This window comes from Epinephelus moara, chromosome 18 (genome assembly GCF_006386435.1).
Source record: "Epinephelus moara isolate mb chromosome 18, YSFRI_EMoa_1.0, whole genome shotgun sequence".
Taxonomy (NCBI): domain Eukaryota; kingdom Metazoa; phylum Chordata; class Actinopteri; order Perciformes; family Serranidae; genus Epinephelus; species Epinephelus moara.
Genome location: NC_065523.1, coordinates 11,021,716 through 11,049,455, shown reverse-complemented (window position 1 = coordinate 11,049,455; position 27,740 = coordinate 11,021,716). Strand labels below are relative to the sequence as shown.

The window sequence follows — 27,740 nt, the reverse complement described above, 5'->3', positions numbered from 1 at the left end:
CTGTATTAAAAATGATCTATTTCCCCGCAGTCATAAATTATAGATATATTTACATTTACAATATCCACCTAGGACTGCTATAATAAATCTACATAATCTTGTTGGGTTTACTGCAGCAAATATATAAATTAGGTTACTCATTTTAGGTTGCAAAACTACAAACCGGCCACCTCTTGATCATTATGTTGGCTCAAAAATGGAAACTGGCTTATATAACATAATTATTACTGTACTATATAAATAACCTAAGCTTGGATAATATTGGGAACAGCTTAGATAATAGCCTTAATATTTAATTTCCCCCTTTGAAGTCGCGGCTGAGTACATTAAAAGTTCAAGAAGAATATGGTAAAACTTGTCATCACCACCAAGATTCATTTGAACATGTATTTTTAATAGACTCTTGTAGGAGTCGAATTTCCACAGCTCTGAGAACTGCTTTCATTTCAGCAGTAGTTTGTTTCATGTCTAAAGCCGAGCATCAGGAGTCTAGCATCTGACCAGCTGGGATTTAATGTGCCTTGCTGATAGATGAAAAACTTGCTAAGTTGCAGAAAAAAAATATTCTGAATTACAAGTACCTTTCCCCTCCTCCTCCTCCTCCTCCTCCTTCTCCTCCACCTCCTCTTGCATCCAGAAGTACAGCTGGATACTAAATATCATTTTTCTGGTTGGCGGAAACGACAGTCATCTGCAGAAATGGCATTATCTGCCATTTGTCACTGCTGTATTTGCTGCGGTAATTAACTTTTTAATGCTGGGAATTTTGATATCTATTACAAATTAGCACTATTTTTTGGTGCTTCTCATCGGGGACACAACAAACACGAGACGTTAGACACATTAGAATGCAAATTTCCCTCTGCAGCCTTTGTTCTGTCGCAGTGACAACTGTTGGATCGCTGTAGCGAGCAGAAGCAGCCAAACAGGATGTTCTAACATTCATCCACAGTAGATCCAAGCACCAGTGGTGAGAGGAAATAAAATTGTAGAAATCATGGCCTATAGTATATGTCCCAATTTTCAGTCGAGGCTTTCAAATCTATGAGAGTGATTTTACTGATGATCACTTCTCTCCCTCAGGAACAGGAGCTGTAAATGTTAACAACACAGAGTTTTTAGAATCTGGCACAGGCTGAAATCCCATCTCTCTGCCAATATATCTCTCTGCTGTTTAATATGCTTTAACCCATCGTCACGGGCAGTGATGGAAAGTTACTCAGTGCATTTATTTTTGTACTCTACTTGTACAAATTTGAGGTACTTGCACTTAACTGTATTCAAGCATTTCCATTTTATTTTTACATTTCTACTACACTACATTTCAGAGGGAAATATTGTACGTTTTTACTCCACTACATCCATCTGACAGCTGTTGTTACGAGTTACTTCAGAAATAAAGATTTTACATACAAAATATATCAGATTATAAAATAAGATGCCTTGTTCTGGATTTAACTGTCCAACAACATGCGAAATAGTTAAAATTAGCTGAACCCATATGCGACAACGTAAGATATACTTACACATGTTAATGCATCAGTAATCATACATCATAATGTTCTATGTCTCTATTGAAGTCTTTACACACTGGCAGTGTGATGAAAAAAATGACACGAAAATGCAAAATACTTGCCTGCATCAAAAGTATGCTCACCTGCAGCAATGCAAATTTGCTATTGTAGTGATGTCCATTCCACACAACGTATTTGGTTGATGCCTTTGATCATGGCGTGAAAGCTCAGAATAGTTCACCTTGTTCAGAATTTTTTTTAAAAAATTGTTGCTTTCACCACATGATATTTGCATTCTATGTGAAAGTGCTCACTACAAAAACAACAATGATGGCAACGGGTCCACCCTTGTGTTGATGTTTGCTCCGCTCAAAGTAATTGGTTGATGCCTTTATTTTTATTGCCCTAAAGCTTGGAAAAATTGACCTTATTCGGAGGGGGAAAAAAAAATCACTTTCTCGCCACATAATATTTGTATTCTTTGTAAAAGTACTCATGATCAAAACAATTCAGAAAAAAAAAATGCCAGCAATGATTCTGCCATTGCTGTGACGTCCGTTCTCCTCAACGTGATTGGTTAATGTTAATGGAAAATAAATGTTGTCTCTTTATTGCTGCAAAGTGTCATCATTCCGTGTGAAAGTACTCAAACAAGAATTCTAAAATATATACTGACATGCAAATGAATCACTAAAAAAAAAAGACGCCCTCGTTGTCTAAGGGCCTTTAGGGCCAAATTAATTATTTCTTCCTGTCTCTCTGTCTCTTTCTTTAGTTTTATTTTCTTTAATTTCTCTTGAAACATGGGAGAAAATCCTATATTGATAAATGAACTTGAACATTATTGAGTAATGAAAAAAATGTTGGATTGAATGGTGAATATCAGTTGACAATAATTGAGAATCATAGCAGGTGTTTTTTTTCCCATCATGCCACAAATGGCACTGATCACATCCCCTCATCAAGTAGCTCACAACACTCAGGCAGACCTTGACCATTGTGGACTATGATGTAATACCCCGACTTGTAGGTGATTGGAAAGGCCTCCACATGGTCCCACCATGGCAGTTTGCTCTTCTCCCAAAGCAAACATAGCAATTACAGGCGCTGTCAGTCACTGTCAGATGTGGCATCGGTGATCAATCCAGCCCATTGGACTCAGGACATTAGACATGAACATACATGCAGGGGAGTTAAATCCTCCCCCAGCTCCCCGGCCTGCTGTTCAGTCAGCGTCCTCCGCTGGGATCGAGTGGGAATCCATTTTGTGTTGCAGGCTGCTGTTTCTCCTGCCACTTCTCAAGCAACATCTGTCTATTCCAACCCACAAAATTCCAGCTATCCCCCTTCATACATAAAAAGCCAACATTTAAAACAATGTTTGTCAATATGCCTTGTGTTTCTGGCCATCCTTGTTTGTTGTGTCTCCTGTATGATCCTGATTCCATCAGATAACTGGCCAAATGCAGTAATGTCACCTTTCTGCACAAAACAGTGGGTTTGATAAAATGAACAATTTTCACTCCAACTGTCCAAAACATCAAAGTGAAACCAAAGTTTGGTATCAGTCCCTCAGAATGAAACAGTTAAAGGCCTTCTTTCTACAACTGGCATGTTACACGGACACTGAAAAGCTAGTGAATTTGCATTTCCCAGGATAGCAAAGGCATAACCTGCCCTACCCTGCCTTACTTTGCCTCTGATTGGCTTACCCTGACATTCTTACCCTAACCCTGTTCAATCTTACTCCTCACGCCTCGACCCAACGCAACCCACGAAGGCAAGGAGCCACTCAGAGGAAGAGTAGGGTCAGTCATGCCTTCACAGTCCTGGGCAACACAAATTTGCTATCAGTGATACAAGATTTCTAGGGTGTAAGAGGCAGAAATTCAATTCATCAGAATGCATGGCACCAGTAAAACAAGGTAGCTGTGTCCCAGTTTAACACTACACACTGGTAGCATACAGTGTTTTGTACATAGTACCAAAAAAAGTCATTGTACTCACCCCTCAGACTGTCCTCTGCCAAAAAACAGCTGTGTAGATTGTCCATACAGGCAGCTTCTTGCAATCCCTATTTACGTTTCTTGTTAGGTGGGACCTCTAGTGACTGTAGTAATTACAATGGACGCAGTGGCAGTCAGGGGTCATTGTGTAAAGAGTGAAGGTAGCATACGTACATAACAAACAAAATTACGTAACAAACAAACTTACTTTAAGCCAAACAATGAGATTATTTTGGTGTGTCTTTCACTTTGAGCGTTTCACATTACCTATTTAAAACTGCAACCATGAGCTAGTTGCTGGTACTCTCCCATTGTCAAGTATGTCCTTTAAGGAGTCATTGGGTATTCTGTTGTTTAGATATGAAGACTTTTTGCACAGATGTCAATCAAACTTGATTTTGTAATGACACTGCTAGGCCTGGTGTCGTGGGGGGGCTAATGCCTAATGCCCAAGGGCGTCCATGCAAAGGTCTATGCATGGCTGCTGATGCTGGAGTGGCTGTGGATGAGTGGCCCTATTTGGAATACTTCGTCCCCCTGTCCATGATTCCTAATTGCTGTCCTGGACACTGCCTAGGGAACGTCACAGAAAAGGAGGCAATTTGGTGATGATACTTTTTTTATTTTCCAAGATATTGCTTAACTGTCTCATCATCATCTGCTTTTTTTGCACAGCACTGTGGGACATCAGTGTACACTATCCTACTCAGAGGTCAAGCACTTTTAGTTTGCATACTGGCATGTTTGAATGTAGGGAATGTAGTCACTTTTAGTGTGAATGCATTCCATACTTTAAGCCTTACAAGTGGAATGCAGTATTGAGTTGAGACATAGCTGTTGTGTATTGAGTTCGTTGTGTCCCTGCACCCATACACAGGCCTAAATATAGATAAATATTACCTATCTAGATCTTTTATTCTTGTCACCATAGAGCCTTTCAGCGTCTTTAATATTTGGGTTTGGTCTCCATTTAAAATAACTTTGACCTGTCAAAGATCTGACTTAAATCAAAATGTTTAAAGCATTGTACAGATAGTACTCTCTTCAGCAACATGTTTCCGCCCATCATATAATAGCCAAAAACTAGAGGTGGGTCTTTGGGGGCCGACTGTGATGGAGCTGCCCCTCTACCCCCAGATGTACTTAACACGCCCCTGCCTGTTAGGATCAGTAGGAAATCAATAAGTGAAATAGAAGTGGAAGAGACAAGTGGGTAGACCAGAGGCATCAATGGCAATACATGATCACAAAATAACTCCTGGAAAGTAGTGAATGCCACAGATGGATGGATATAAGAGTATCTGAGAGCAGAGTTTTTCCTTTAAGTGCACAGTTATCATGGTGTCAAACCTCTGAGGGAAAAAACGGCATAATAGCCCCATTCTTAACTTTATTTCATTGTAGCTTCTGTGCATGTACATTATTCTCATCCGCCCCTGTCGCCCTCGCACAGCACAACAGATAGAGATCTATAACTGCGATCTCCAGTCTGGAGGGAACCGGGGGGAAAAGGGCTTTGTTAGGCTACGGGTCCCCGCCTGCTTGGCTGCGCCGCTCGCTCCTGCATGGGTAAAGAAACAGCCATACACACTGACCTCAGAGCTGTTGTTTAATCATCAGGGCATTTTAATGGCTTGTCAGAGTAATGAAATATGGTTGGAGGCTACCTGGTGCAAACATTACGATAAATCCCTCTCACACAAGCCTACGCAGGGCTTAATGGTTATAAATCATCACTTTGGGGAGAGAAAAATGACAGCTATTAAAATAATGAATGGGATGATTAATTTTTCACATTAAAGATTAAAAGCTATGAGAGGTATCATCAGATATTTGAGCCGCCGTAAACGTTTGAAAGTGAGAGCTTATTTTCCGCACTTTATGACGCCCTCCGTTTCTTCACTGTCATCCAAGTTTCTGCCCCTTTTTTTTATTTTATTTTTTTCCTCTTTTCTCTGTGTGCTGGCTGGGTGCGCCCGCCGACACAGGCATTCCTTACACCTAATTTGTGCTCTTGTAAAAGTGCTCTGAGGAAAAGCCTTGAAGAACACTCATTGCTTGAGGCAGTACAGGACCCTCTCAGCCTCTCTGCAGGGGCTCCTCAAGGCTCTCACCGACATTATTTCATACCTCTAAAGCTGTCATACCTATAGCCTTTCACAAGAAGAATAAGAAGAGCTGGCCAGAGGTAGTTTGCCTTGTTTTTTGGCCGTTTTTTTCTTGTCAGCTTCCCCAGCTACATCTGTTCCGTTGCTAGTGAGAGCTGATTAGTCAACTTTCTGCTTCGAAATGCATGTCGAACAAAGACAGTATATAATAACACATGCTCGCTGAGCTGGAATAAATCCCCATGTATAGACAAACTATGACAAGCTTTCTCTCTTCGTCAGATGGCTCCCAGGAGAAGGTGTGTTATTGCACATAGATTCCTAATTCAGCTTTCACTTCCAGGGGACTTGCCGTGTTGTTCAGACATATATCACCCAAATTGCAAGGCGAAAGATTAGAGGGGAGAAGCATAATTAGAACATTAATAACCATACATGTTAGGGAACATAAGTAATTGAGTTTTTTATGATGAATGGGAATGTAAACAAAAGGCAGGAGAGTGAGAGGTTCAATTAGATATTCCAAGCAGGGCTCTGTCTCAGCAGAGACGTGAATGTAGGCTTCTCCCACTGTTGCCCAATTATTTCTGTGTTCCCAGGCAATGATAGTATTGCTTGTCCATCTGCAGCCTTCAAAGGGATATTCAAATCGTCTCATTGAAGCAACGGCTCCATTTGTTGGCAGAGAATAAATTGTTGGCTGGAAATTTTTTTTATGCGCTCAGAGCAAAGCCAGGTATTTGTGCAGCTAAAGTTATTTACAAAGTGGTGGGAAATTTAAACGACTCCTCTGGCGTTTCTGCGTGCCTCTTCTTTTTTTTTTTCTTTGATTCCTGCCTTTTTGTGTGTGTGGTTTCTTTTTCTGTTTTCATTTCACATGCTGTCACCGGAGACACGCGTGATGGCCGCCCACACCTCCTTCATGTTCTTCCAGCTCTTTTTTGCTGTCTGCTAATGATCCAGGGACACCAAATAAAGGGCCACTGAAACAAAATGGCCACCTTAGTTGCCCACTTATATCTCAACCCTCCCCTCTCGAATCAATTCTGACATTTCATTCTGCCCTTATAGAAGGTAATGGTGCATTCAGAGGTTGTTACCGATAATGTTGAAACGGTATTGCTTGGTTTCATTGGGTAGACGTACTGTAATCTCTGCAGTAGGATGGCTTCAGCTCCTCTCCCTCTTTTCTCTGTACCTTCTATCCTGTTGTTTTTCCTCTCAGACTGAAACGTTGGTATTTACCGGCTCAAATATCTCCTTTGGCACAAGTGGGAGCAGCGTTTTTCATTTTCTGTTAACAAGTAACCAACCAGTGTTTGTATTTTCCTCCCACTCTTGTGTTCACACAACATGAAGTGAAAACAGCCTTTTAAGTCTGCTAGTCAATACGCTGTTTCTAATATATTATTTACTGCCTATGGGTTGTATATCAGAATGTGCTAAACAACTGTTTCGGTTGTGCAGTCATAATCATGTAGAGAGAAATCACAGAGCCAGATGTCTGGCCCTCATTTTACAGCATTTATGTTTTCCTCTGAGTTTATGTAAAATTCATCCTTCCCTGTTTTATTTATTCCCCCGTTTTCACAGACTCAACAATTAGTCAATTCCCAATCAACAAGAGAAAAGAAATTGCTTTTAATTACTTTTGATAAATGACAAATTGTGTTGGCATGGATCCCTGCAAATGCTTAATCAGGTGTGGGGCGGGGTAGGAAGGCGGGTACCGGGAGAAGAGATTTCTGCTGGGATGAAATCAATGCGCTTTCTCTGCGGTTCACCGGCTGGGCTTCTGGGCAACAGCCAACCTGAGGCCTGCGAAGATACACAAGTCAGCAGAAAAGCAGCCGCTATATGAGAACAGTCACACACTGAGGCAGAAACATGCTGCTGTATGGGCATGTATGGGCAGACACACATATATGTGGGCTGTGATGTTCGCTCACAAGATTAAATGTTTGTGGACATTGATGGAAATGCACATTCAGACCCAATCATACACTCAATTAGTCACTCTGACCGATATAATAAAATCACTGCCAGATATTTTTTTTTAACTTATGTGCGGTAACACCTGTCTAAATTGGTTGACAATTAAATAAAACCTGATGTACCAAACATTATTGCGAAAAGTCCCACCATCATTACTTCTTACATCACTAAATTCAGAGAGATACCATTTACATTTTGACAAATCATAAACAGCAGCAGAAGAAGTGTTTGGATACATGCCTTAAAGCTACAACATGTAAAGCCTGGTCACATGATCCAGACTAACAGGGGGCAACATTTCACATCAATACCATAATTAACAGCACGACAAAAACATGCAAAATTCGACCAAACTGCTAAAATGCTTAGAGCCAGTCTATAATCTCCATGTGTGGTGTCAGCCTATAGTTTACATTATAGCTTGTTTTGCTCAGTTTTAGCAAGACTACAGTCGCAAGAAAACAGCCACATCAGAACCATATATCGACGCCATTTGGGATGTTTTTTGGTACTGTTTATATTGTCATGAGTTGCATTAAAGGTAAGTTTTGTTAAATAGCTAACATTAGATGTCCCTCACCAGTCAAAAAGAAATATTCCAAGTTCAGCAAACCTCATCTCTTTACTCACGAAGAGTTATCTCCAGTGGTGGAAAGCCGTGCCAGTGTTTACTCCTTTTTTGCTTCTTTTTATATCACTTCTTTTCTTTGTCAGTGTTGCTGTTTCCCTGTCGATATGTGTCCCCCTACCTAAACCTTAACCAAACCCTACACCCTGACCCTAGCCATCATCGGGGGCGCTACGCGTTGACAGTAGGGGAACACTATTCAAACACATTTCAATACCCGGACAGCAAACATGGTTTCGGGTGGTAAACTTAGCAAATTACCCAATATAAAAGTACTAAACAGGTTCCATATATGTGATTTTGAACATTAATATATCAGCAAACCACTATTTTCTATGTAATGATATAGTGGAGTAATGGTGTTCTAGAGCAGAGAATGAAGTCATACTCCCTCTGTGTGTTGTAATCACAGTTTCTCTGTTCTTTGTTTTTGTACCTGGCTGCAGATGCATGTTAGTGCATATGAGTCCCTCCCTTCATGTCCCACTGGCTAGCTAATAACTGCCGCTCTGCACTGCGCTTATAAGGCGGTTAACATTGATAAGGCCGTCCAGATCCACAGCAACGATGCCATGTCATTGTTCTGATAGCTCATAATTCGGAAGCACCAGTGGTCTGTAAAATGTCTTATTGGACTGAATGCCATTTGTTGGAAACCCCGGTATCCCATAATAATGCATAATAATTAGCCATGTGCCTCTGTTTGAGAGTGTGTGTAGCTTATTTTCATAGAAAAGGCCCTTTGGAGCACTATTTGTATTCAGGATACCTGGCTGTTGGAAGAAATGGGCTTTCTGCACATGGTTTATTTTCTAGCTTCAGAAATATGAGCCCTCTGAACAATGTGCAGTCCACAGGGCCAGATGGCGTGGTTAAGGTAATGTAACGCCCACCCTCCAGTTTGCAATTGTGGTGGGGTTGAGGTATTCTTAAGGGCACCAACTAGTGTGAACAACAGGAGCCGACAATGCCACCTTAGGAATTTCACCGAAGGACTTATTACTTAAGACAAATAACTCAGAAGGCACTCAGGTTTGTTATACTATGAGGCAGAAGACATGGTTCTGTTCAACAGTAATTCTTTATTAACATTATTTAAAGGTTATTAATCACAAGAAAAACAATACAAAAAGGAAGGAGCCTGTGGTGCTCCTTCAGCTAACCGCCATTACCTAAAGCAAAGCACTTATTTAGTGACTACATGCTACATGCTGAAGTTACGGCGCAAGAAACAGGTAAACCTACTGACAGAGATACGCATCAGAGTCACTCCTGAAGGAGGGGTGGGGAGCCAAGCCAGGACAATCTACAAAGCCATAAGTCAGCAATATAAGCCACAGGATAAAACAAAAGATAAACTATGGCACAAACAATGCAGAAACCACTCTCTTACCTGCAACAACTGCGGAAGTTCGGCGAACTGGAAGTGGGGTGTGAATTCGGCTTCAGAGAGGGAGAGCTTGGATGACAACTACCTGCCTTTATAGAGTGCCCACACATGCCAATCGACTAAAAAATTGCAGAGTAATTCAGACAAACAATACAAGCCTACTTAAAGGGATAGTGCACCCAAAAATGAAAATTCAGCCATTATCTACTCACCCATATGCCGAGGGAGGCTCAGATGAAGTTTTAGAGTCCTCACATCCTTTGCGGAGATCCCAGGGGAGAGGGGGTAGCAACACAACTCCACCTAATGGAGGCTGATGGTGCCCCAGATTCAAATGTCCAAAAAAACACATAATTGAAACCACAAAGTATCTCCATACTGCTCGTCCGTAGTGATCCAAGTGTCCTGAAGCCCCAACATAAAAAGTTGTTTGGAAACACGTCATTTGAACTCTGTTTTTAGCCTCATTGTAGCCTGTAGCTCTAACTGCCTCTCTGTACACTGTGGTCATGTGTGCACGCACTTGTGCGCGAGACTAGCGAAAGCATGTGAACACACATGAAGGCGGTGCCCATGTCTCGCGCAAGTGCACACACATGAACGGGTTACAATGAGGCTAAAAACAGAGTTTAAATGACGTGTTTCCAAACAACTTTTTATGTTGGGGCTTCAGGACACTTGGATCACTACGGACGAGCAGAATGGAGATACTTTGTGGTTTCAATTTTGTGTTTTTTGGACGTTTTAATCTGGGGCGCCGTCAGCCTGCATTAGGTGGAGTTGTGCTGCTACCCACTCTCCCCTGGGATCTCCGCAAGGGATGTGAGGACTCTAAAACTTCACCTGAGCCTCCCTCGGCATATGGGTGAGTAGATAATGGCTGAATTTTCATTTATGGGTGCACTATTCCTTTAAGCTGATCTGAACTTTCTGTTCTGCTACACAGTGGTAGCTCACTGTCATTATTAGTGTTGTTAGCAACATTAGTGTGGCTCGCACTGCTAGCCGCTGCCATTCTGGCTTGCAGATTTGCAAATCCTATAGGATAGCGAAGGAATGACCTATCCTATGCTCCCTATGATTGGCTAGCACTCATCGCTTTCGTTGTTTGTATTGGTTAGGTCCAGGCAAGAGGAGTGGGATTGGTTAGGGTTAGGGTAAGATTGTCAGGGTAAGCCAATCAGAGGCAGAGCAAGACAGACTGAGGTGGGCCATTCCTTCGCTATCCTAGGTCAGCCATCTCCATGTTTGCTTGTAACGAATATGTGACAGACAGAAGTACAATATTTCCCTCTAAATGTGGTGGAGTACAAGTGTAAAGTAGCATGAAATGGGAGCACAAAGACTGTATCCTCAAGTTGTTCTTTAGTAAATGTATTTAGTGATTTATGTCAGTGGTTTAAACGATCTAACAGTTTTTACTTTATCAACTGCATAATTAACTCATTCACAAACACACACACTTCACCTCTCTCTGCCGTCAGTATTTTAACAGGAGCTAATTTCTTTCTCTTTCTGCAGTGTTCGTCAGCACCTGTGGCAGCAGCAGCTAGTCGAGTGACTCAGCTTCAGCCCGACCGGCTTTACCTGTACATGGAGACCCCCAGCTGGGCAGGTCAGTGTCTCACCATACTCCTTTAGCCTCTCATGTCCGTGTGTTTTGCACTGTAGGTCTTGTCTGTCTGTGTCATAAGTAACAACTACCCATACTCTAGGCTTGCTTTCTTTAAACTGAGCTATGGTAGAGAAGTTTCATTTTATTTTAGGAGCATTATCTGCAACTGCATGGCTCAAATTTTCCTTAATTTTACTCAAAACTTATATTGGTGCATCATCCATGTGAAATTCAACATTTCCATTGCTGCCAGCATGATTTTTTCATTTTGACAATCCCAAAAAAGAAACCAGTGATTACCCAACAAGTACTCACCCAGTTTTGGCAGAGTTCATATTGATATTTGAGTGTAAAAGAGAACTGTCAATACCCACATTAAAATCCATCTTTCTTGAGGTATTTTATCTACTGCATTTTGAAGAGAAATACTGATTTTTGGACTGTGAATGTTGTGAAATTGTCTGCGCATTTCATATCTTCAGTGACGTTCACATCCATTTCCTTCTGCTCATCATTCCATATGTTTTGGACGTTAAGTCTATTAAATACGTCATCTTTATTTGCCTGAAGTGTTCTGATCTGATGCCTCATCATTTATTAATGACTTCCAAAACTTACAAAATTATTCTTATTAGCTTATTCTGATTTTCAACATGCCATCACTAAAGTATGTTTAGGTTTAGCCATAAAAATAACTTATTTAGGGTTATGGAAAGGCCATAGTTTGGGTTAAAACTACTTTAAGGTTTAAACCAAACCCATGTTTGCTCTTAGTAGTAAACAGGCGGCAAATGGTTGTCTTATACAGAAGAGTAACTCTTGTTTTTGCTGACTTCTAGTGATTAACTTCTCACCATGCTGCAGTGATGTAGGGGTGTACTTCAGGATGTGTCAGTGCAGTGTGATGTCACTGTTGGGTGCATTTTCAGGTGCAACAGAGCATATACCCAGCATTTATATTGGGTGCAACGCACTTGAAACCCTCAGCCAAGCAGGGCAGTGAAAAGTTCCTTTTCAAAGTGGATTCAGCCATCCACCAATCCAAAGTCACGCTACTCCAGCCTTTGCTCCTGACAGCAAGAGGTCATAAAACACTCGGCTGCTAGAGGTCTTTTGTCAAGTAAACATAATTATAAGTTGGTTTTGGCCATATGAAGAACCGATGCTTTTGTTTTTCTTGGAAGGACATTCTGCTTTGCGACTGCTTTCTGTAGATGTTCTGTATTTCATCTCCACTCCCATGTGCGGTTCATTTGGAAGTGAGACTCACATTTTCAGTATGGTTATTTGAGCGGTTCTGTCCACACCTGGACTCACACGAGAAGCCAAGCGCTCCAGAGTTTGAGGAAACGGCTTCACGCCCTCTCGCTGTGGATGCACCCTTACTGTAATAAAGCCTGTATGTATGCACGCCTTACTCTCCCCTATTCGGCCATATTGTGCTAATGTGTGCTGGTTAAGTAGCGGAAGACTAGAGAAAGACTCTTATCCATATGCCTGAGAGCCCAGGAGCCGGCGTGATCTCTCCCCAGATGGAGTCCTCTGCCTCTCCGCCCATCCTCCGCGGAGCCATATAGCAGGTGGCAGTGAGGATCAATGGGCCTCCGCCATTACCTCCTCTCCACTTCACATCTCCAGCCTCATCTCCAGGGGGGGCCCGCGGGGCACGCGGCGCATCTAGCTGCAGCACACCGGGAGAAATAGGGACGTTTTCCATTAGTCTAATTGCTCGGTTATAGTTCTATATTATTGCCGTGATCACCACTGTGGCTTGGTAATGATGGACCTCCCGTGCCCCCACGTATAGCTGGTGGGTGTTATGTCTCCCCCGTCACCACCCATTGAAATTCCACTTGCAGTGGGTGTAGGAGGAGAGAACGAACTTAACGCTGAGAAGAAAACAGGAGGATAAACAACAAAAATAAAAGGGGGGGAAAAAAGAGAGAAAGAGCTCTTCAAATGTTTTGATGTAAGAGTTTAATCAAATAGCCTTAGCTATTTACATTCTCAACAGGTGCAGCATTTGGCTGATTTATGGAATAAACACTGGAGTTCTAGTGCTTGTTCATTTGCCTCTGCTAAAAACTGGCAATATGGGGCTAATTTGCAATAATTTGCTGCTGCTGTGGCCACTGGTTAAGAATGTTTATATAATCATGATATAATAAGAAAAATGAAAATGAGTTTTTCACGCAGTTCAGGCCCTGTCAAACACAGCTCACGGACTCGCTAAATGATAATTACATTCCTCAAGCACAGTATTACATTTTACCCTCTTACATGCACTTTGTTCATGGTAAATGGGGGAGTATTATTTTCATTTTAAGGCGATATGACCCGGTATTATTCGCACATCTGAGCTCCCTCAGTGCAGTAGAAGGTTTTCCCCCCATAAGCGATTACACGAGAAGTCTTCCATCAGTCAGCAGATGAGGTGAGGATTATAATGAATTCATTTACCCTCAAAGACTCTGCCTTTCTTCTTTCTGTTTATAATATCCTATTTGCATAACGTGGTCTCTCATGATCGAGACATTGGAAAAGCTTTAGTTTAAGCTGCGTTGGGCTAATCGGTGCTGAATATTTCACAGCTGACCTGTGGCTCTCCCTACAGGTCAGCACATAAAAGCCGCTTCCTGTTTTGGATTTCCTCTCATACAGTAGGATTGTTGCTGATTATCTCGCCTCTTATTCCTTAGAAGGAGAAAATCCTTGGCCGTGATTCCTGGGTTGTTTTTTTTTTTTTTGTTTAAGTATTTTTTTTTAACAGGTGTGGGTATTGATCTTTGCCTTTGCTGCAGGGGAGTGTGTTCACTTAAAAGGCCCACTGATGTAGCAGAGCTTATTAAACAAATAGGCCAGAGAACAAGGCCACAATCGCTTTGAATCATGAAGGAGGTTGCCCGTCTTAAAGCACCACTGTATCAAATATGAAACGCTCTGCTAACAAGGTGTGTAATCTATTTTAATCAGATCATATTTTATGAAACAAGGAGAAGGTTGAATTTAAGTAAGAGAGAAAGATGGAGATACTGGGGGGTGGGGTTTGGGGATTGTATTTTGAAATTGGATGTGACGGCCGGGGACCATGACTTGATTTTACATGCATGGCTTTATAATGAAGCCACGCCAAATGGTCAGTTATGGTTAACTTTAGGGGGAGCTGGAGCCTTGCTGTAATGGGAGGCTAATTCAGGGCCCATAACGCCTTGACAAGCCGCAGAGCAGAGCTGGAATATGGATAAGGATGTACGTTAGAGGCTCTGGGGCTGAAGTAAAGGTCTGTATTTGTCTGCAAATTGCCGGGTTGCCTGAGGGTACAACAGGGTCAACAGCAGCGTAGCATATTTTCCTGAGTGTACACAGACAGTGTCACAGACATAAATACAATCCAGGAGCACACTCGCTCAGACGGAGAGGCTCGCTTACTCGCTTAGAGTGTCGCACAGGAGTGACTTCATGTTGTCATCGCACTTCAGGCCATGATCCTTTTTATATATCTTTACACTGGCTGGGTTCATAGGCGAGTGTTTTCAATCACGTCTTCCTTTTTTTTTCTTTTTTTTTCTTTTTCTTGTGCCATAAATTGTTTCAGATCCTGTGACACTAGACTTGGTTATGAATATATGAATATATATATACACTCTGAAGACCTTAGGAAGCTCCACTAGTCAGACAAGGTAATGGATAGAGATATTATATACTGCTCTGGGAAGCACTTGTTAGCAAAGCTTTGCTCAGATTTTAATAATGATAAGAGAACTTAAAGCACCAAATATCTTCCCACAACACTAAGAAAAAACATTAAAATTGAGTTTAACTTGATAGAGTCATACAGTTCCTCCTGGAAAAAGTAAACCGTCTGCTTTAATGGTAAATAGTCAGAGAGGGATATTATATACTACTCTGGGAAGCGCCACTGTAAGAAAATCTTTGCCCAGATTTCAGTGATAGCAACACTTCAAAATATTTAACACCAAATGTGAGTTTCAAACTGGTTTTGACAGTGTCATATTGTTTCTGTGTTTCCCTTAAAAATCCTCTGCTGTTATGGGAAATAGCACAGATATTAATAGATATGTGTTAGAATAGATGGGGAGGTATTAGTCACTGCTCTGGGAAGTACCACTTGTTAGAAAAGCTTCCTGTGGACAAGGCCAGAGAAATTCCCCAGATATCACTCACTGTTCCAGCACTAACAGAAAGCATTTAACACCAAAAATGTTAACAACTGTCGATGACATGTGTCCCTTTTTGTCATACTGTGTTATGGTAAATTCTCCAGATTTATCCATTTTGGGGGCCTTGAGTGTTTCCGAGGCCCCTCCGCTGCCGCCGTCGCTGCCACCTCGGGTGATGAGGAAAAAGGAAGGAGGAGCAGCGGGAGGAAGAGGAGGGGTGCCTGCGTCTTTAAAAGCTAGATGGAGTGAGGGAGTGGGGCGGACGGGTGGCTGGCAGGATTGTGCTGACGGCAGGGCTTTGGTTCAGAGCATGCCCATTAGAGGGAGCCATAAATCCTGGGCTCTCTGGGCCGGGCTGTGTCAGCAGTCCACTGAATGAATTGATTTTAAACGCCACTGAAAAAAAGAGAAAGTGCAAAAGAGAGGGAGGGAGAGAGAGAGAGAGGGAGGGAGAGAGAGTGACTATTTAATTCACCCTCCGCCAGAGGCCCACACCCCGTTCCATCCCGCTTCTCAATTCAGGACTGTCGTTGAAAAGGGGGAGGAGAGAAGTCTAGAAACACTGAAACTGTCACCAGCAACGAGCCCAGGGCTACACGGCCCCCACGCGTTTGATTTAAACAGGAGGGAAACACACAAACCAAATACATAATCTCAAATTCCATACAGCATTTGTTCTCTCCCACCCCTCTAATTTTTCCTCTCAGCCCTCTCCTTTTATATCTCCACAAGAGAAATGAGACATATCGTAAAAAAAAAAAAAAAGAGGAAAAAAAAAGGCGCAGCTGCATTTGAAATTCAAATGTGTTGGATTTTGAAATTGATGTATGTGTTTATTCATTTACGAGCAGCATCCATGTGTGCATGCATTTATATATTATCAGCAGCAATGAAACGCTGCATAGAAAGCTTGTAGCCCATCTTTTTCCCCCGTGTACCCCCTTGTCTTTGTTTCTTCCTCGAGCCGCGGCTGCCGCGTTATGTTCGGCATCGCAAAAAATATGTCTGCAAACAGACACACAGTAAATTGTGCATGAGGACCAGTTTCAGGCGGTCATACTTTTTTTATGAAAACACATTTAGTATCCGTGCTAACTTTGTGTTTGTCACACTTTATGCTCACACTTTGACATCCCCCTGTGTACGTACCTGTTGGAGTGTCTTCAGACGTTGTTGTGGTGGTGGAGTGTGAGTGCTGTGCTCCCTTTGTACAGTGCTGCAGAGAACAGTGTTACAACAGGCTGCGAGGCCGGGCTGAGGACACCTACCCCGTATTCAACCTGCAGTGCAACTGGAGTATAGGGAGGGGGCAGGGCATATACTGTATTATGCAAAAATCCAATCACAAAAATAATCACATTAGTGGTGATCATCTTTTTGTGTTTATCACTCTGAGCAGCCTCTTTTGCTTCACCCAGAGTTATTCCAATCATTGGTAATACAAAAATATCGATCAGTGGAGCTTTAAATGTTGTATCTTGTTTTGTTTGTAATGATAGTTAGCCTGGAGTCATTCATTTGAAAAACAAAAACAAAAAAAAATCTGTTCATATCTTTCCAACATAAAATGATATGAAGGGGAGGAGAGAGGGATTGTGGGGCTATGGAGGGGGGCAGCGTCCTCTCTGGCTCATTACGCTGTTTAAAGAGCCGGCGCCTCCGAATCACCTGCCCAGCTCCACGCTTCAAACAAGCTCAGCCACCAGGGATCATACATCAACTTCTCCATCAGTCCCCCCGGCTTCACTTTTTCACTATTCGCCTCCCACCACACGACTCTCACACACAACCCATACATACTGCCAGTGTGGAAAACGGATAGCATCGCTTGTTGAATACTGATGTCACGCCTGCTACAAAAAGAATAATAAATTAGTTACAAACCGGCCTTGTGTTGTTATGTATGTGATCATGAATTTAATTGAACGCTTCCAGTGGACTTGCAGCATCCGAGGCCCAGTTTGCGGCCTCAACATTCTTAATGCATGGCTCTTCTGCCTGTAAAAAGTACACTTTCTCATGCCTAATTACCCACGGGCTAAGGCATGAAGAGGACTCGCCGCGTATTACTATAAAGATTGGGAGGATATTTCACTTTGAAAAATGGCAAAGCACACAGGACTAAGGGCTTGATTACAAGGAGTGGGGCACACAGCCTCTACATCTTCCTCCCTCATTTCAATTATGGCTGACTGGAGGCACGGCGCTGCCACCGTCCTCAAATAAAACTAAAATATGATAAAGCTGAAATATCAGGCCCGGGACGGCTCCACGCCTCGAGCCATGTAAGGCGCAGATACTCGGCACGTAATTACAACATTTGCCAATATTTTTTTGACGGGAGGTTCAATGTGGATGAGTGAAAGGGGGGCAGGGAAGACATGAAGGGCCTTCATGACACATGATAAAAAGCACATTTCATTTTGACTTCCCTATGGATAACAGGAGACATGCCTGCGTACAGCTGCCGTGGCTCTCCCCTATGTGAAAATGTAGGATAGCAGTGTTATTTTTAAGTTGTGAGATCATTACTCATGTGTAAGATGCATGAGCTAAGAGAGAGGATCTGCTGTCATAACAGAGGATGGCGAGCATGGGGAGTGCCGAAAAGAGCACGTCATTTCCAGTTATATGTTCCATGTAATAAAAAGGCGTTCCTGTGTTTGAAATAAAGCCCTGTGGTATGGCATCTCAACAACCGTGGCAGCTGTAAGCAAATCTATTTTGTAACGGAGGACAGAGAAGTGTGCTTCAAAGCATATTCTTTATTCAACTCGTGTTTGCCCTTTAAACGCTACCCTTCGCGACCCCCTACAGATGGAGGTGATGTGTGATGTGGCCCATTTCTCGCTGTGACGCCCCAACAAGGTGGCTCTCCTCTGGTGCCCGGATCCTTCGGTGGCCTCAGCACCCCGGGCAGTCAGGTTCCGGCCTCCTTTACGTCAGTGTTAATAACAGTCCGGCATGCTCACCACACCGTCAGCGCCACGCAGGGTCAACGCTCGGCAGATCCTTGCCCTCTGAGGGAAAGCCCAGCCAGCATGGTGCAGACTCTCCTGCTACTCTGGGAGCATGAGAATGAATGCGAATTGACAGAGGATTTGCAATGAATGTAATCTATCTTAGCACATTTTAAATTTAGCTGTTAATTGCTTTGAGAATAGTCTCGGTTCAAGCACTTTGTTTGTCGAGCTGCAGCTTATAAGAAAAACAATTTAGCAATTAAATTGAGCAAAAACACATATGTTTATGAAACGTGTGTTTTGGGACCTGACATGTCAAGTCTCGACAGAGTGATGTCGGTATTATCTCTATATAAATCCTCTCTTATGACTGTGTGGGGTTCCAAATGAATAGCACCAGTGCGGCTGTTAAGAAGAAGTATAAGTTAGTTCTCAGTAGTTTCTTCTTTCTTTCTTTCTTTTTTTTTCAAAATATTGATTAAAATTAAAGAAGAAGAACTTTGAAGTCCAACGTTTCTAAATTTTAAGTTATGCACCATTCAAAGAAAGAGAACTGATGCATTTTTTCAGAAGTATATAATACATTTTTGAAGTATATTACTCATTTTTTTTTGTAGATTAAAGTACATAATATATCATTTTGTAGATCTGATCTTGCTCATTAAATGTGAAAAACAACTGATGCCTTCTCCTCTTCCCCTGGCATGATTTACTGGAGTCAGTCACTGGAGCTCTTCAGATGAAGAATCTCAGGCTCCTTGTTTAGGTTTTTTTTTTTTTCTTGGACAGTTGAAGTAGCTCCAGCACCTGCTTTTCAAAGTGAAGGAGGAAATGTTTTGCAGAGGGAAGAGCCTCTGCAGCAAAATCAAGAACGATTCCGCCCCCTTCACTCGTCACAGTGTGGGGGATTCAATCAAAAGTCTGCCCTGTGACCTGTTCCCCGACAAACAAACAGCCAGCAGAGTCTCCAAAGACCAAAGCCATCAGAGGAGGGCGGCTTGTGTGTGAGCTAAATCGTGGCACCTTTCTGAAAGCTTCCATCATAGAAAAATTGTTAGTTGTCGCAGTGGAGAGTGACTAGCATGGCGGTACATTGATACATTGATGCAGTGAATGCCTCGGACAGTGCAGTAAAAGTGCTGAGGTTGAAATTAAGCTGTTATCTCTGGCATGTATCACTAGGGAGGCAAGAAGCAGTGGTGCAAAGGCAGCAGCCTGTTTGCTTTACTGTTATTGCCTCTGCACGTCCTTCCTCGTCTGACTCTCCTCGTGTTCGGACATTTTAAATGCAACTCTAAGTTTTCCTCATCTTTGATGTTTCAGAAACAGTCTCTACTGTTATAAAAAACATCAATCATCTCTTTATTTTTGTAAAACCCATTAACATAGCTGCATGTGGCATTTTACCATCAATAAAACATCACTTTAAGAAATCAGTGTAATTACCAGAAACACACAAGACCATCACTGAGAAAATTGGTGGCCTGATCCAGTCTGAGTGCTGCATTTTACACTGTTTGAAAACCTTGTTATTTTTCATTTTTATTTACCAAAAAAAAAATATTATTGGTGTTAATTTCAAATGCTGGAGAAAGGAGTCAAAGTGATAAATGAAAAAAGTAACAATTCTGGTGAAAAATTGTAGTTTAACCATGTATTGTTTTCTACTCATTAGCAGCTCATTAGTCTTTTGTCCCCAGTTTCGTCTTCACCTTCATCATATTCTAAGCTGTCCTGGCAGTACAAGGACTTAATTTACCATAGAGTGAACAGTGTCTTCTTGCAGCAGGAAACAAAACAAATTTGCACTGGGGTCATTAAATCATGTTAACATCAGCTCTAACCAATATTCTCCTATCATAACATTTGTGCATATTTTGGTGAAACCTTAAATGATGAGGTTTAACTATGTGCCACTGACTTTGATTTGGTGCTGCTTACCATACATTCTCATTCTTATGCCTTTATTTACCTCAAGCAGGAAGAACCAGGCCTTTTGAGACAAGCTAATATTGGAGACAGACCCCCTCTTTTAAGCTTCATGCAAATTCATAACTTGCTCCGTTGATGCATTGTCTTAATGATTTCAGTATAACGTATAGTTTTGCAACACTGATTGCTTTAATTCAATATTTCTCCTTTTTTTCGTTCGTTTTTAAGCTACTGTCAGTGACATTCAACACTTACTTTACAGATGTCTTCCAGCGGCTCAGTGGGCATCTTCCCTGGTAGGCTTTTAAAGTTAAAACACTGTGGTTCATTCAAGTTAATGGTATTTTTACAGTGATCAAAAAAATGGCAAAATGGGGCTGAATAACACCAGTGGTATGTTGAGAATGTCCTCCCCATTGATTTGTCATAATACTGACATACTTGGCACATACACCAAAAAAGTTTCTAGCTTCCGGGTTCACTTCCGTGGCATGTGGGCCAGTAAATGAGCACAGTAGTTTTAATCCCGCTGGCCCTGCCCGCGAGTTCCCGCTCAGCTTATAGACTTCAAATTGTGATGATGTCACAGATCTTTAAATCGCTTTTCTTAGCTTCAGGAAAGTTTTACAAATATAAAACCTCCAAGGATAAAAAATTCACATCAGATAGTTATAATTAACCTTGTTTTACCTTTGTAATAGCGGCCTATGGGAAAAACATTTTTTTGGTATCTTTTCGCTGCAATACCACAATTGGCCACTGAAAAAATGGCTGCACAGCTGATCCATGTTCCTGGAGGCCTGATCCTCCCCCAAAATGTAACCACATAGGTCATTTGTACAAGCAGCAGTTTCAACCTACATTTACATTTATTATTAGGCGGTGACCTCTAGTGGCTGTTGTAATGATGACGGGTGCAAAGGAGGAAGTCAGGTGACGTAGTACAAAGAGTGACAAACTCCGAAGGTCAGGGTGGATGGATGGGTCAAACAAAGACAGGACATTGACCCAAGAGACTGAAAAGACTGCTGTTTGTTTCCCGTATGAAACTGAAAGTCACCAAGCTTTTTCAACGTACATAAGCTGACTTACCTAAAGTAATGTAACATCAAGTTCCAACATGTCATTACATAACTGATTGTAACTGAAGTTTTGAAAGAAATCTACGTATTGTAATCCAAACAATGATCTTTTCCTTTATCTAACCTAATAGTTTCATAAAACTGTTAACATTCATACATGTGTTCTTGTTGATCTTCTGCAATCAACAGGGGCGCTTGTGTAGGAAATGCTCCTGATGGTAGGAACAAACAACCTATGTGGTTCTATGGGTTGGAGGACTTGATGTCAGAATGAAACTTCTCTGTTAATTTGCTATTTCAAAATACCTTACCTTATACTAAATACGTTACCTTAATATCTTTCTTTTATTTGTGACTGGCCTCATTTGATCATCTACATCAGTTGATTTACAGCATTAAACAGGAAGAGGGCGCTGCTCTGTTAGTGCAAGCAGAGAGCCAAAACTTTATTTCCTTTCCACAGTGTATGATTAATCAGTTACTTTGTACTAATTCCTCATCTTCAATAAAGAAAAAAAAACTCTCACTAAAGAAGCAGACAACACCAGGAAGTATTGTAACTTTTAGAACCACTGCCACAAACACTTTCAGTGGCATGAGCTAGAGGCTATAATGGTCTCATTTGTATACAAGTGAGGTAAACAAATGTATCACAATTAATTTGACAATGATATATTAATGTTCAAAATGCTGCACATAGCACCTTTAAAAAACCTCTTTCAATGCATATTATCATAGAGTAGACAGTGAGTAATATCCCTTTGGCACAACAATTGGTTGATGTGACGGTGCGAGATAATGACAAAAATCAACAGATTGGTCTTTAAAGATGGAGCAGAGATACCATCCTTCAAAATCTGGACCTCCGTGTTTTCAGATTTTCTCAAAACATGAAGGGCATTATGTTTTCCAGATCCCGAGATAAGTTTGCTCGTTAAAAGTTCAGGACGCTCGTACGTCATATTTGTCTTCCTCCGGTGCAGTGAGTGAGGGGAACATAGGTGGAGGTGCTGGTTCTGTCACGCCGCGCTGACACCCCCATGAGTAATCTGGTGCATGATAAACAGAGGGTCGAGGTGTCACGGGAACACCTCAGCGACTGGCACAAGGGTAATTACTCTTCCTGCGTGGGTGCAACTCAAAATTTTTGAACCTTTTCTTTCTCCAATCATACTTGATGGATTGAGTGGAAGAGGGCGATCATCTGGTTCTTAGCAGGCTCACTGAGCGTGGTAGGCCTCTGTTGATTAATGATATCTGCTGCAAGTCACCAAAAGCGGAAATTAAGTATTTCTGTTTAAATGTAACATTTGTCTCCTTTGCTGGTGTTGAGAAAGGCATTTGTCAAAATCCCCGGGCTTTGGAGGAAGGTGGATTTCCTCTGGGAGCATGCTGGGAATTACTCCCTACTTTCACATTAATGGCATTCAGTGTTCCTATTTTATACCTTGAATCTACTTTGCACCCTTTCACCTTTACGACATATTTTGAATATGGAATCGTTCCTTAGCTGTGTGACAGCTTAGGATTAAGCATGTTGTAGATTCTTCCAGAAAGACGAGGCATGACCTTGGCTGTATGAAAGGAAGTGATTCCTGATGGCATCTCTGTCTGTGGCGGGCACATGGGAGGGGTTCTGGTGGTTTCACTGGTTGAGTTGGGTTACCGTTTGTCCTGATGGCAAGCCCTGCCGAGCTGGAACAGAACAGACCCTGGCTCCTGAGGAGACTAATGGTTACAGGGCCTGGCCATCGTCCAGTGCTGCCCCAGCCACTGCCTCTCCCGTCGCTGGGATATCATTACCTCCAATGTGTTACATCAGACTCGCTTGGTCAGGCTCTGAAACAGTCAATACTCCACAATTTAGAAAATCAGCCAAGTTTGCAGAAACAAAGAGGCAATATCGGAAATAAAGACGGATATATAATCTGACGCCAGGCATTTTTTCATGCTGGGTGAATTATTTGTTGTCCGGAAGGTGGGGACGTGGAGGGGGTAGAGGGGAAGGAGGGAGGGAGCCAGGGATCTGTCAGGGGTTAGAGGAGGTGGTCAAACGGCCTGAATAAACGTGCAAATCACAGTGCCCGACCACTGACCCTCCCCATCTCATACAAGCAGCCTCTACTTTTTCCATCAATGGAAATCTAATTGCTTGAAAAGCGATCAATGGAAACTAAATTGGTTTTGTGTGGAAGCGCGCATGGAATAAGCTCTGAGCTGTTTTAATGTGTGTTGGTTTTGCATCTTAAATCACGGTAATATTTGGAGTGGGCCCCCGCTCTCTGGAGGGGGTAAAGTTTGGTAGTGTCAAGACACCGGGGAGGAGGCACTCAATCAAGCTCCTAATAAAAATCACAGGCTTAATTGTTTTTCCAAACTCATAAATCGTCCAACTTAATGGGTTAATATTAAGACTTATACGAGGACGGCGGGGTGCTTGTTTCGGAGCGGCCGGGAGCTCCTCGTTGTGGAGCTGCGACCACTGATAACCCTCTAGTGATCTGATATGACTAATCCCCTCTAATCCTTAATACACTCCTTAACATGCTCCTAAGTGACAGCAGTCGATATGGGTGCACTTCTCTGTCTTATCGCTGATCTCTTTGTCTTTGTACACTCTCTTTGCAGCAAAATTCGCTCTTCCACTCATCCTTTTGAATGCCGATCACTGGCACATCTGCGTCGGTGTCACACATTTTAGCTCTGAGTGCCTCTTGATAAGCAAAGGGTTGATCAGAGTTTCTGAAATTGCACCTACTTGCGGGGTTACCAAAATGGCTCACAGAAAGTAAAAAGGGTGGTAGGGGATTGGTTGAAAGCCAGGCCCTCTTTTTCTACCGCAGTATCCGAAACTGCTGTTTTTTCCCCCCACTTGTCATTCCCGGCGGACTGCTAGATGGACTGCACAGGAGGTAGGGTTGTGGCTGGTGCCCGCCGATCGTGTAGCCTTACCCAGGAAAGAACAGTCCCAGCAGAGTAATTTATTGACAGCATTGAGATGTGTTTCTGGCCAGGTGCTTCTCTCAGCCATCCCTCAGGTGCTTATCTATCAGTTATCAGTGCAGACAGAGCACAGACCCAGGTTGTATTTCTGTCTGCTATTGTAATTACATTGTAATTGATCCGAGGGCGTGCTGGGCAGTGCCCATGCAGTAACTTTGCAAGGGCTTTCTTTTCTCTTGTTATCTGGAGAAGTGCTACAGTATCGCTGCAAGCAAACCTTGTGATGTTTTTTACAACCTGCTGTTGTCGGACCAGAATCTTCCCGTAAAAGTAAAAAGATAAAAAAGTGATTACGTGGCAGGCAAAATGAAACTGAAGAGGCAAGATTACATTTTTATTGAAAGTCATAACACGGACATGTGAAAAGTGCATGCAAAACAAATGTGGCTTTGTTGCAGTATGCACATTTGTAATCATTTTAAAAAACCTCACACAGACAGAAATGCCTACATGTCAATATCTGCTTTATTGGAATGAATGTTGATCCCTTGAATCAGAGAGCGTGTCTTTGCAGTTTGTGTGCCGTCACTCTCACAACAACAAACAGCCCGGTTTGTGTATCATTCCAATCACGCATATTAACCAGCCCTCGCCACCCATCAATCTTCCCGCCGCCATTTTGTAACTGATGCTGAAATGATGTTATAAATGATGTTTGAAAATATCCCCATGCCGCCCTGCATCAGCAGTCTGAAGGCCTATCAGATGTTCTCCACACACATCTGCGAGCTGTACTCACCTCCGGGAAATTAGCAATCAACCTTTTACCAGCCAACACCTGTATAAGGAACACAACATTTCCCCCCTTCCAGCCGCTCGTAATGTCAGGTCACACACTCTGCACACCCGTTGTGTTGAAAATGTTATTGTAATGTTGATAGTAATTTCACATTCCTAATCAGTGTCGTGGCATGTAATTTGCATGTCGGCTCCTTCTGTGTAATAACAACAGCCTTGAAGCGGCGCTGAAACCATCTGAAACCAGCATCCGTCCATGCTGTTGCAGCTCTTGAAGCTCTTGTGCAGTCTAATGTAAGTATGCACGCTCTCCCTCATGATCCCTCATTTATCATTTTGACACTGGCTACTTTTTTGAAGTGGAGAAAAATGTTGCAGTCAGCTCTTCCTTTGGTCTCGGAAAATATGTGCGAATGAGTGCGTGTGCGTTGTGCACGCGTGTTTTGGGCTGCTTGTGGAAGATAGAGGAGAAGAATGTGTGTGTGTGTGTGTGTGTGTGTGCGCGTGCGTGCGTGCCTGTACATTATTGTGTACATGCATCAGTATGATTAAGGAGCATGGGAACATGGCACTGGCTATTTACTGCTGATAAACCAGAGTGTGCATATGTTGTTGTGTTTCACCGCCATTTCTTGGTTGCTTGTTATTCTTATTCCGATGCTCCATCTATCCTGCTTTATGTAAGACAAATTGTATCCTATTTTAAGAGGCGTGTTGACCTGATACAGAAACAAAACTGTTTCGAGACTGTTAACCTTTTTTTTTTTCTATCGTCAAGCACCGTTTTAACTCACTTAAGTTAACTTTATGTAACCGCCCAATGTCATTTAGGCCCCTTTCAGTCCAATTATGCCCTAGAAACACTGTTTAGCAGAACTCCTGACATTTACCTGAGCGCGGACTAATATCCCCGTTAAATTGCACCGATAGATATCTGAATAGGTATCTATATTGATTGCCGTGGAATCGATTGCTGACATTATGATCCTTCTTACAGTGTGCTGGTGGAGAGCCTCTGATAAACAGTCTGATCCATCTAGCTGCACAGAGGGATAATGTTACTTGGCTTTTCTGTTTGTGTGTGTGTGTGTGTGTGTGTGTGTGTGTGTGTGTGTGTGTGCCCAAATAGCTTTATATGAGTGGGATGGTTATGAGTTTGAGATGCCTTTTTAGTATTTTGCCTGCTGTTACCACCCTAAGCCATATAGTTCCCTGTACACTTGGTTTCGATCCCCGTGCTCGCGCTGAGGTCAAGCAGGTGACCTATTGGTAAAAGTGCCTTGCGTGCCAATAAATGCCTAGCAGTATTAATCACATAGGAGCCCTCACTCTGTGAAGAGGTCAATGCTTTAAAGGGCACCCAGAGAGCTGCCTAAGACTGAAATACAGCCAGGGCATCTTTCCGGTTGAATGTACCAAAAGTTTTATTAGTTCCCCCAATGAGGTCAGTCTGCCCTGCATAAATGAAATCTGTCGATATCCCATTATAGGCTTTTGGAACTTGATTGTGAGGCATCTGTCAGATGCATATTTCATTCTAAATTTAGTTAGCTGGCTGTAAGTAATGCATACATTACCACCAGCTTATTTCCCAGTGTACACGGCTGCAGAACATCTGTTTTTCTATTAAGTGAAAGATGAAATATTAATCTGAAAGCAGATCTGGTGCGAGTCAATCACTGACAGACCGCAGTGACAGCTGCTGTGAAAGTAACACCAGCATGTCAGGTGTCTGCCTCGATACATCTGATCACGACATCAACACACACTGTAGCTCAGAGCCAAAACATGAATGGGTTCACCGGATCAAATGGACTGTTTTATTAACTGGGTCGATCTAAGCTAGTAATTGGAAAGCGGTTACAGTTAGAGAAATGGGGTGTTGATTTGGTAAAAAGGAAGATGCTCACGTCCTGTAGTTTACCTCAGTGCTACAGTTTAGCTGTTAGCTGCAAGTACACACAGAGAAGCATGAGCAGTGAACTGTAGAACACTGGTTTCCACAGCTATTTGAATGTTATCAGCCCATTAAATGGCTGTTTTTAGTTGTCTTTGAGAGCATAAATTCAAGGTAGTATGGCCCTACTCTTCCTCTTATATTTACTTTTATTGTTAGGCTGTGACCTCTAGTGGCAGCAGTTATTATGATGGGAGCAAAGGAGGAAGTCGTAGTAGACGTAGTAAAAGCAACAATGTGTAAAAGTGAGGGAGGAGGCTTGGGTGGATGGATGGGTTCAAAAAACACAGGCCTTTTACCCAGGAGGCCCTTGATGGAGCTGCGCGTAAAACCAAAAGTCGATGCTCAGTAGGGTTACAACGATATGAGAGTTTCCCGTTACAATAACCATCTCAGAAAATATCGTGATGTCATGGTATTACAAAATTTATATTATTATCAGTCCGAATGACCCTTAAAAGAACGGAAACGGAAGGGTCATTGTTGGTTGAACAAATGTTTTATTATTACTATTATTGAAATTGAAATTCATTCATTTTCTCTAACCGCTTATCCTGTTGGGGCTCGTAGGGGGGCTGGAGCCGATCCCAGCTGACATTGGGTGAGAGGCAGGTACACCCTGGACAGG

General features: G+C 42.3%; 1 protein-coding gene across 3 annotated transcripts in view; it reads left to right on the top strand.

Moving 5' to 3' along the window:
- The window catches only part of LOC126404819 (RNA binding protein fox-1 homolog 3-like), a 457,207-nt gene that overhangs the window by 237,794 nt on the left and 191,673 nt on the right, over positions 1-27,740 (top strand). For all 3 annotated transcript variants that reach the window (XM_050068158.1, XM_050068155.1, XM_050068156.1), the window contains exon 5: positions 11,163-11,256. In XM_050068158.1, the coding sequence (XP_049924115.1) occupies positions 11,235-11,256 (22 nt within the window). In that variant the 5' untranslated portion in view covers positions 11,163-11,234. The remainder of the gene's footprint in view (positions 1-11,162; positions 11,257-27,740) is intronic.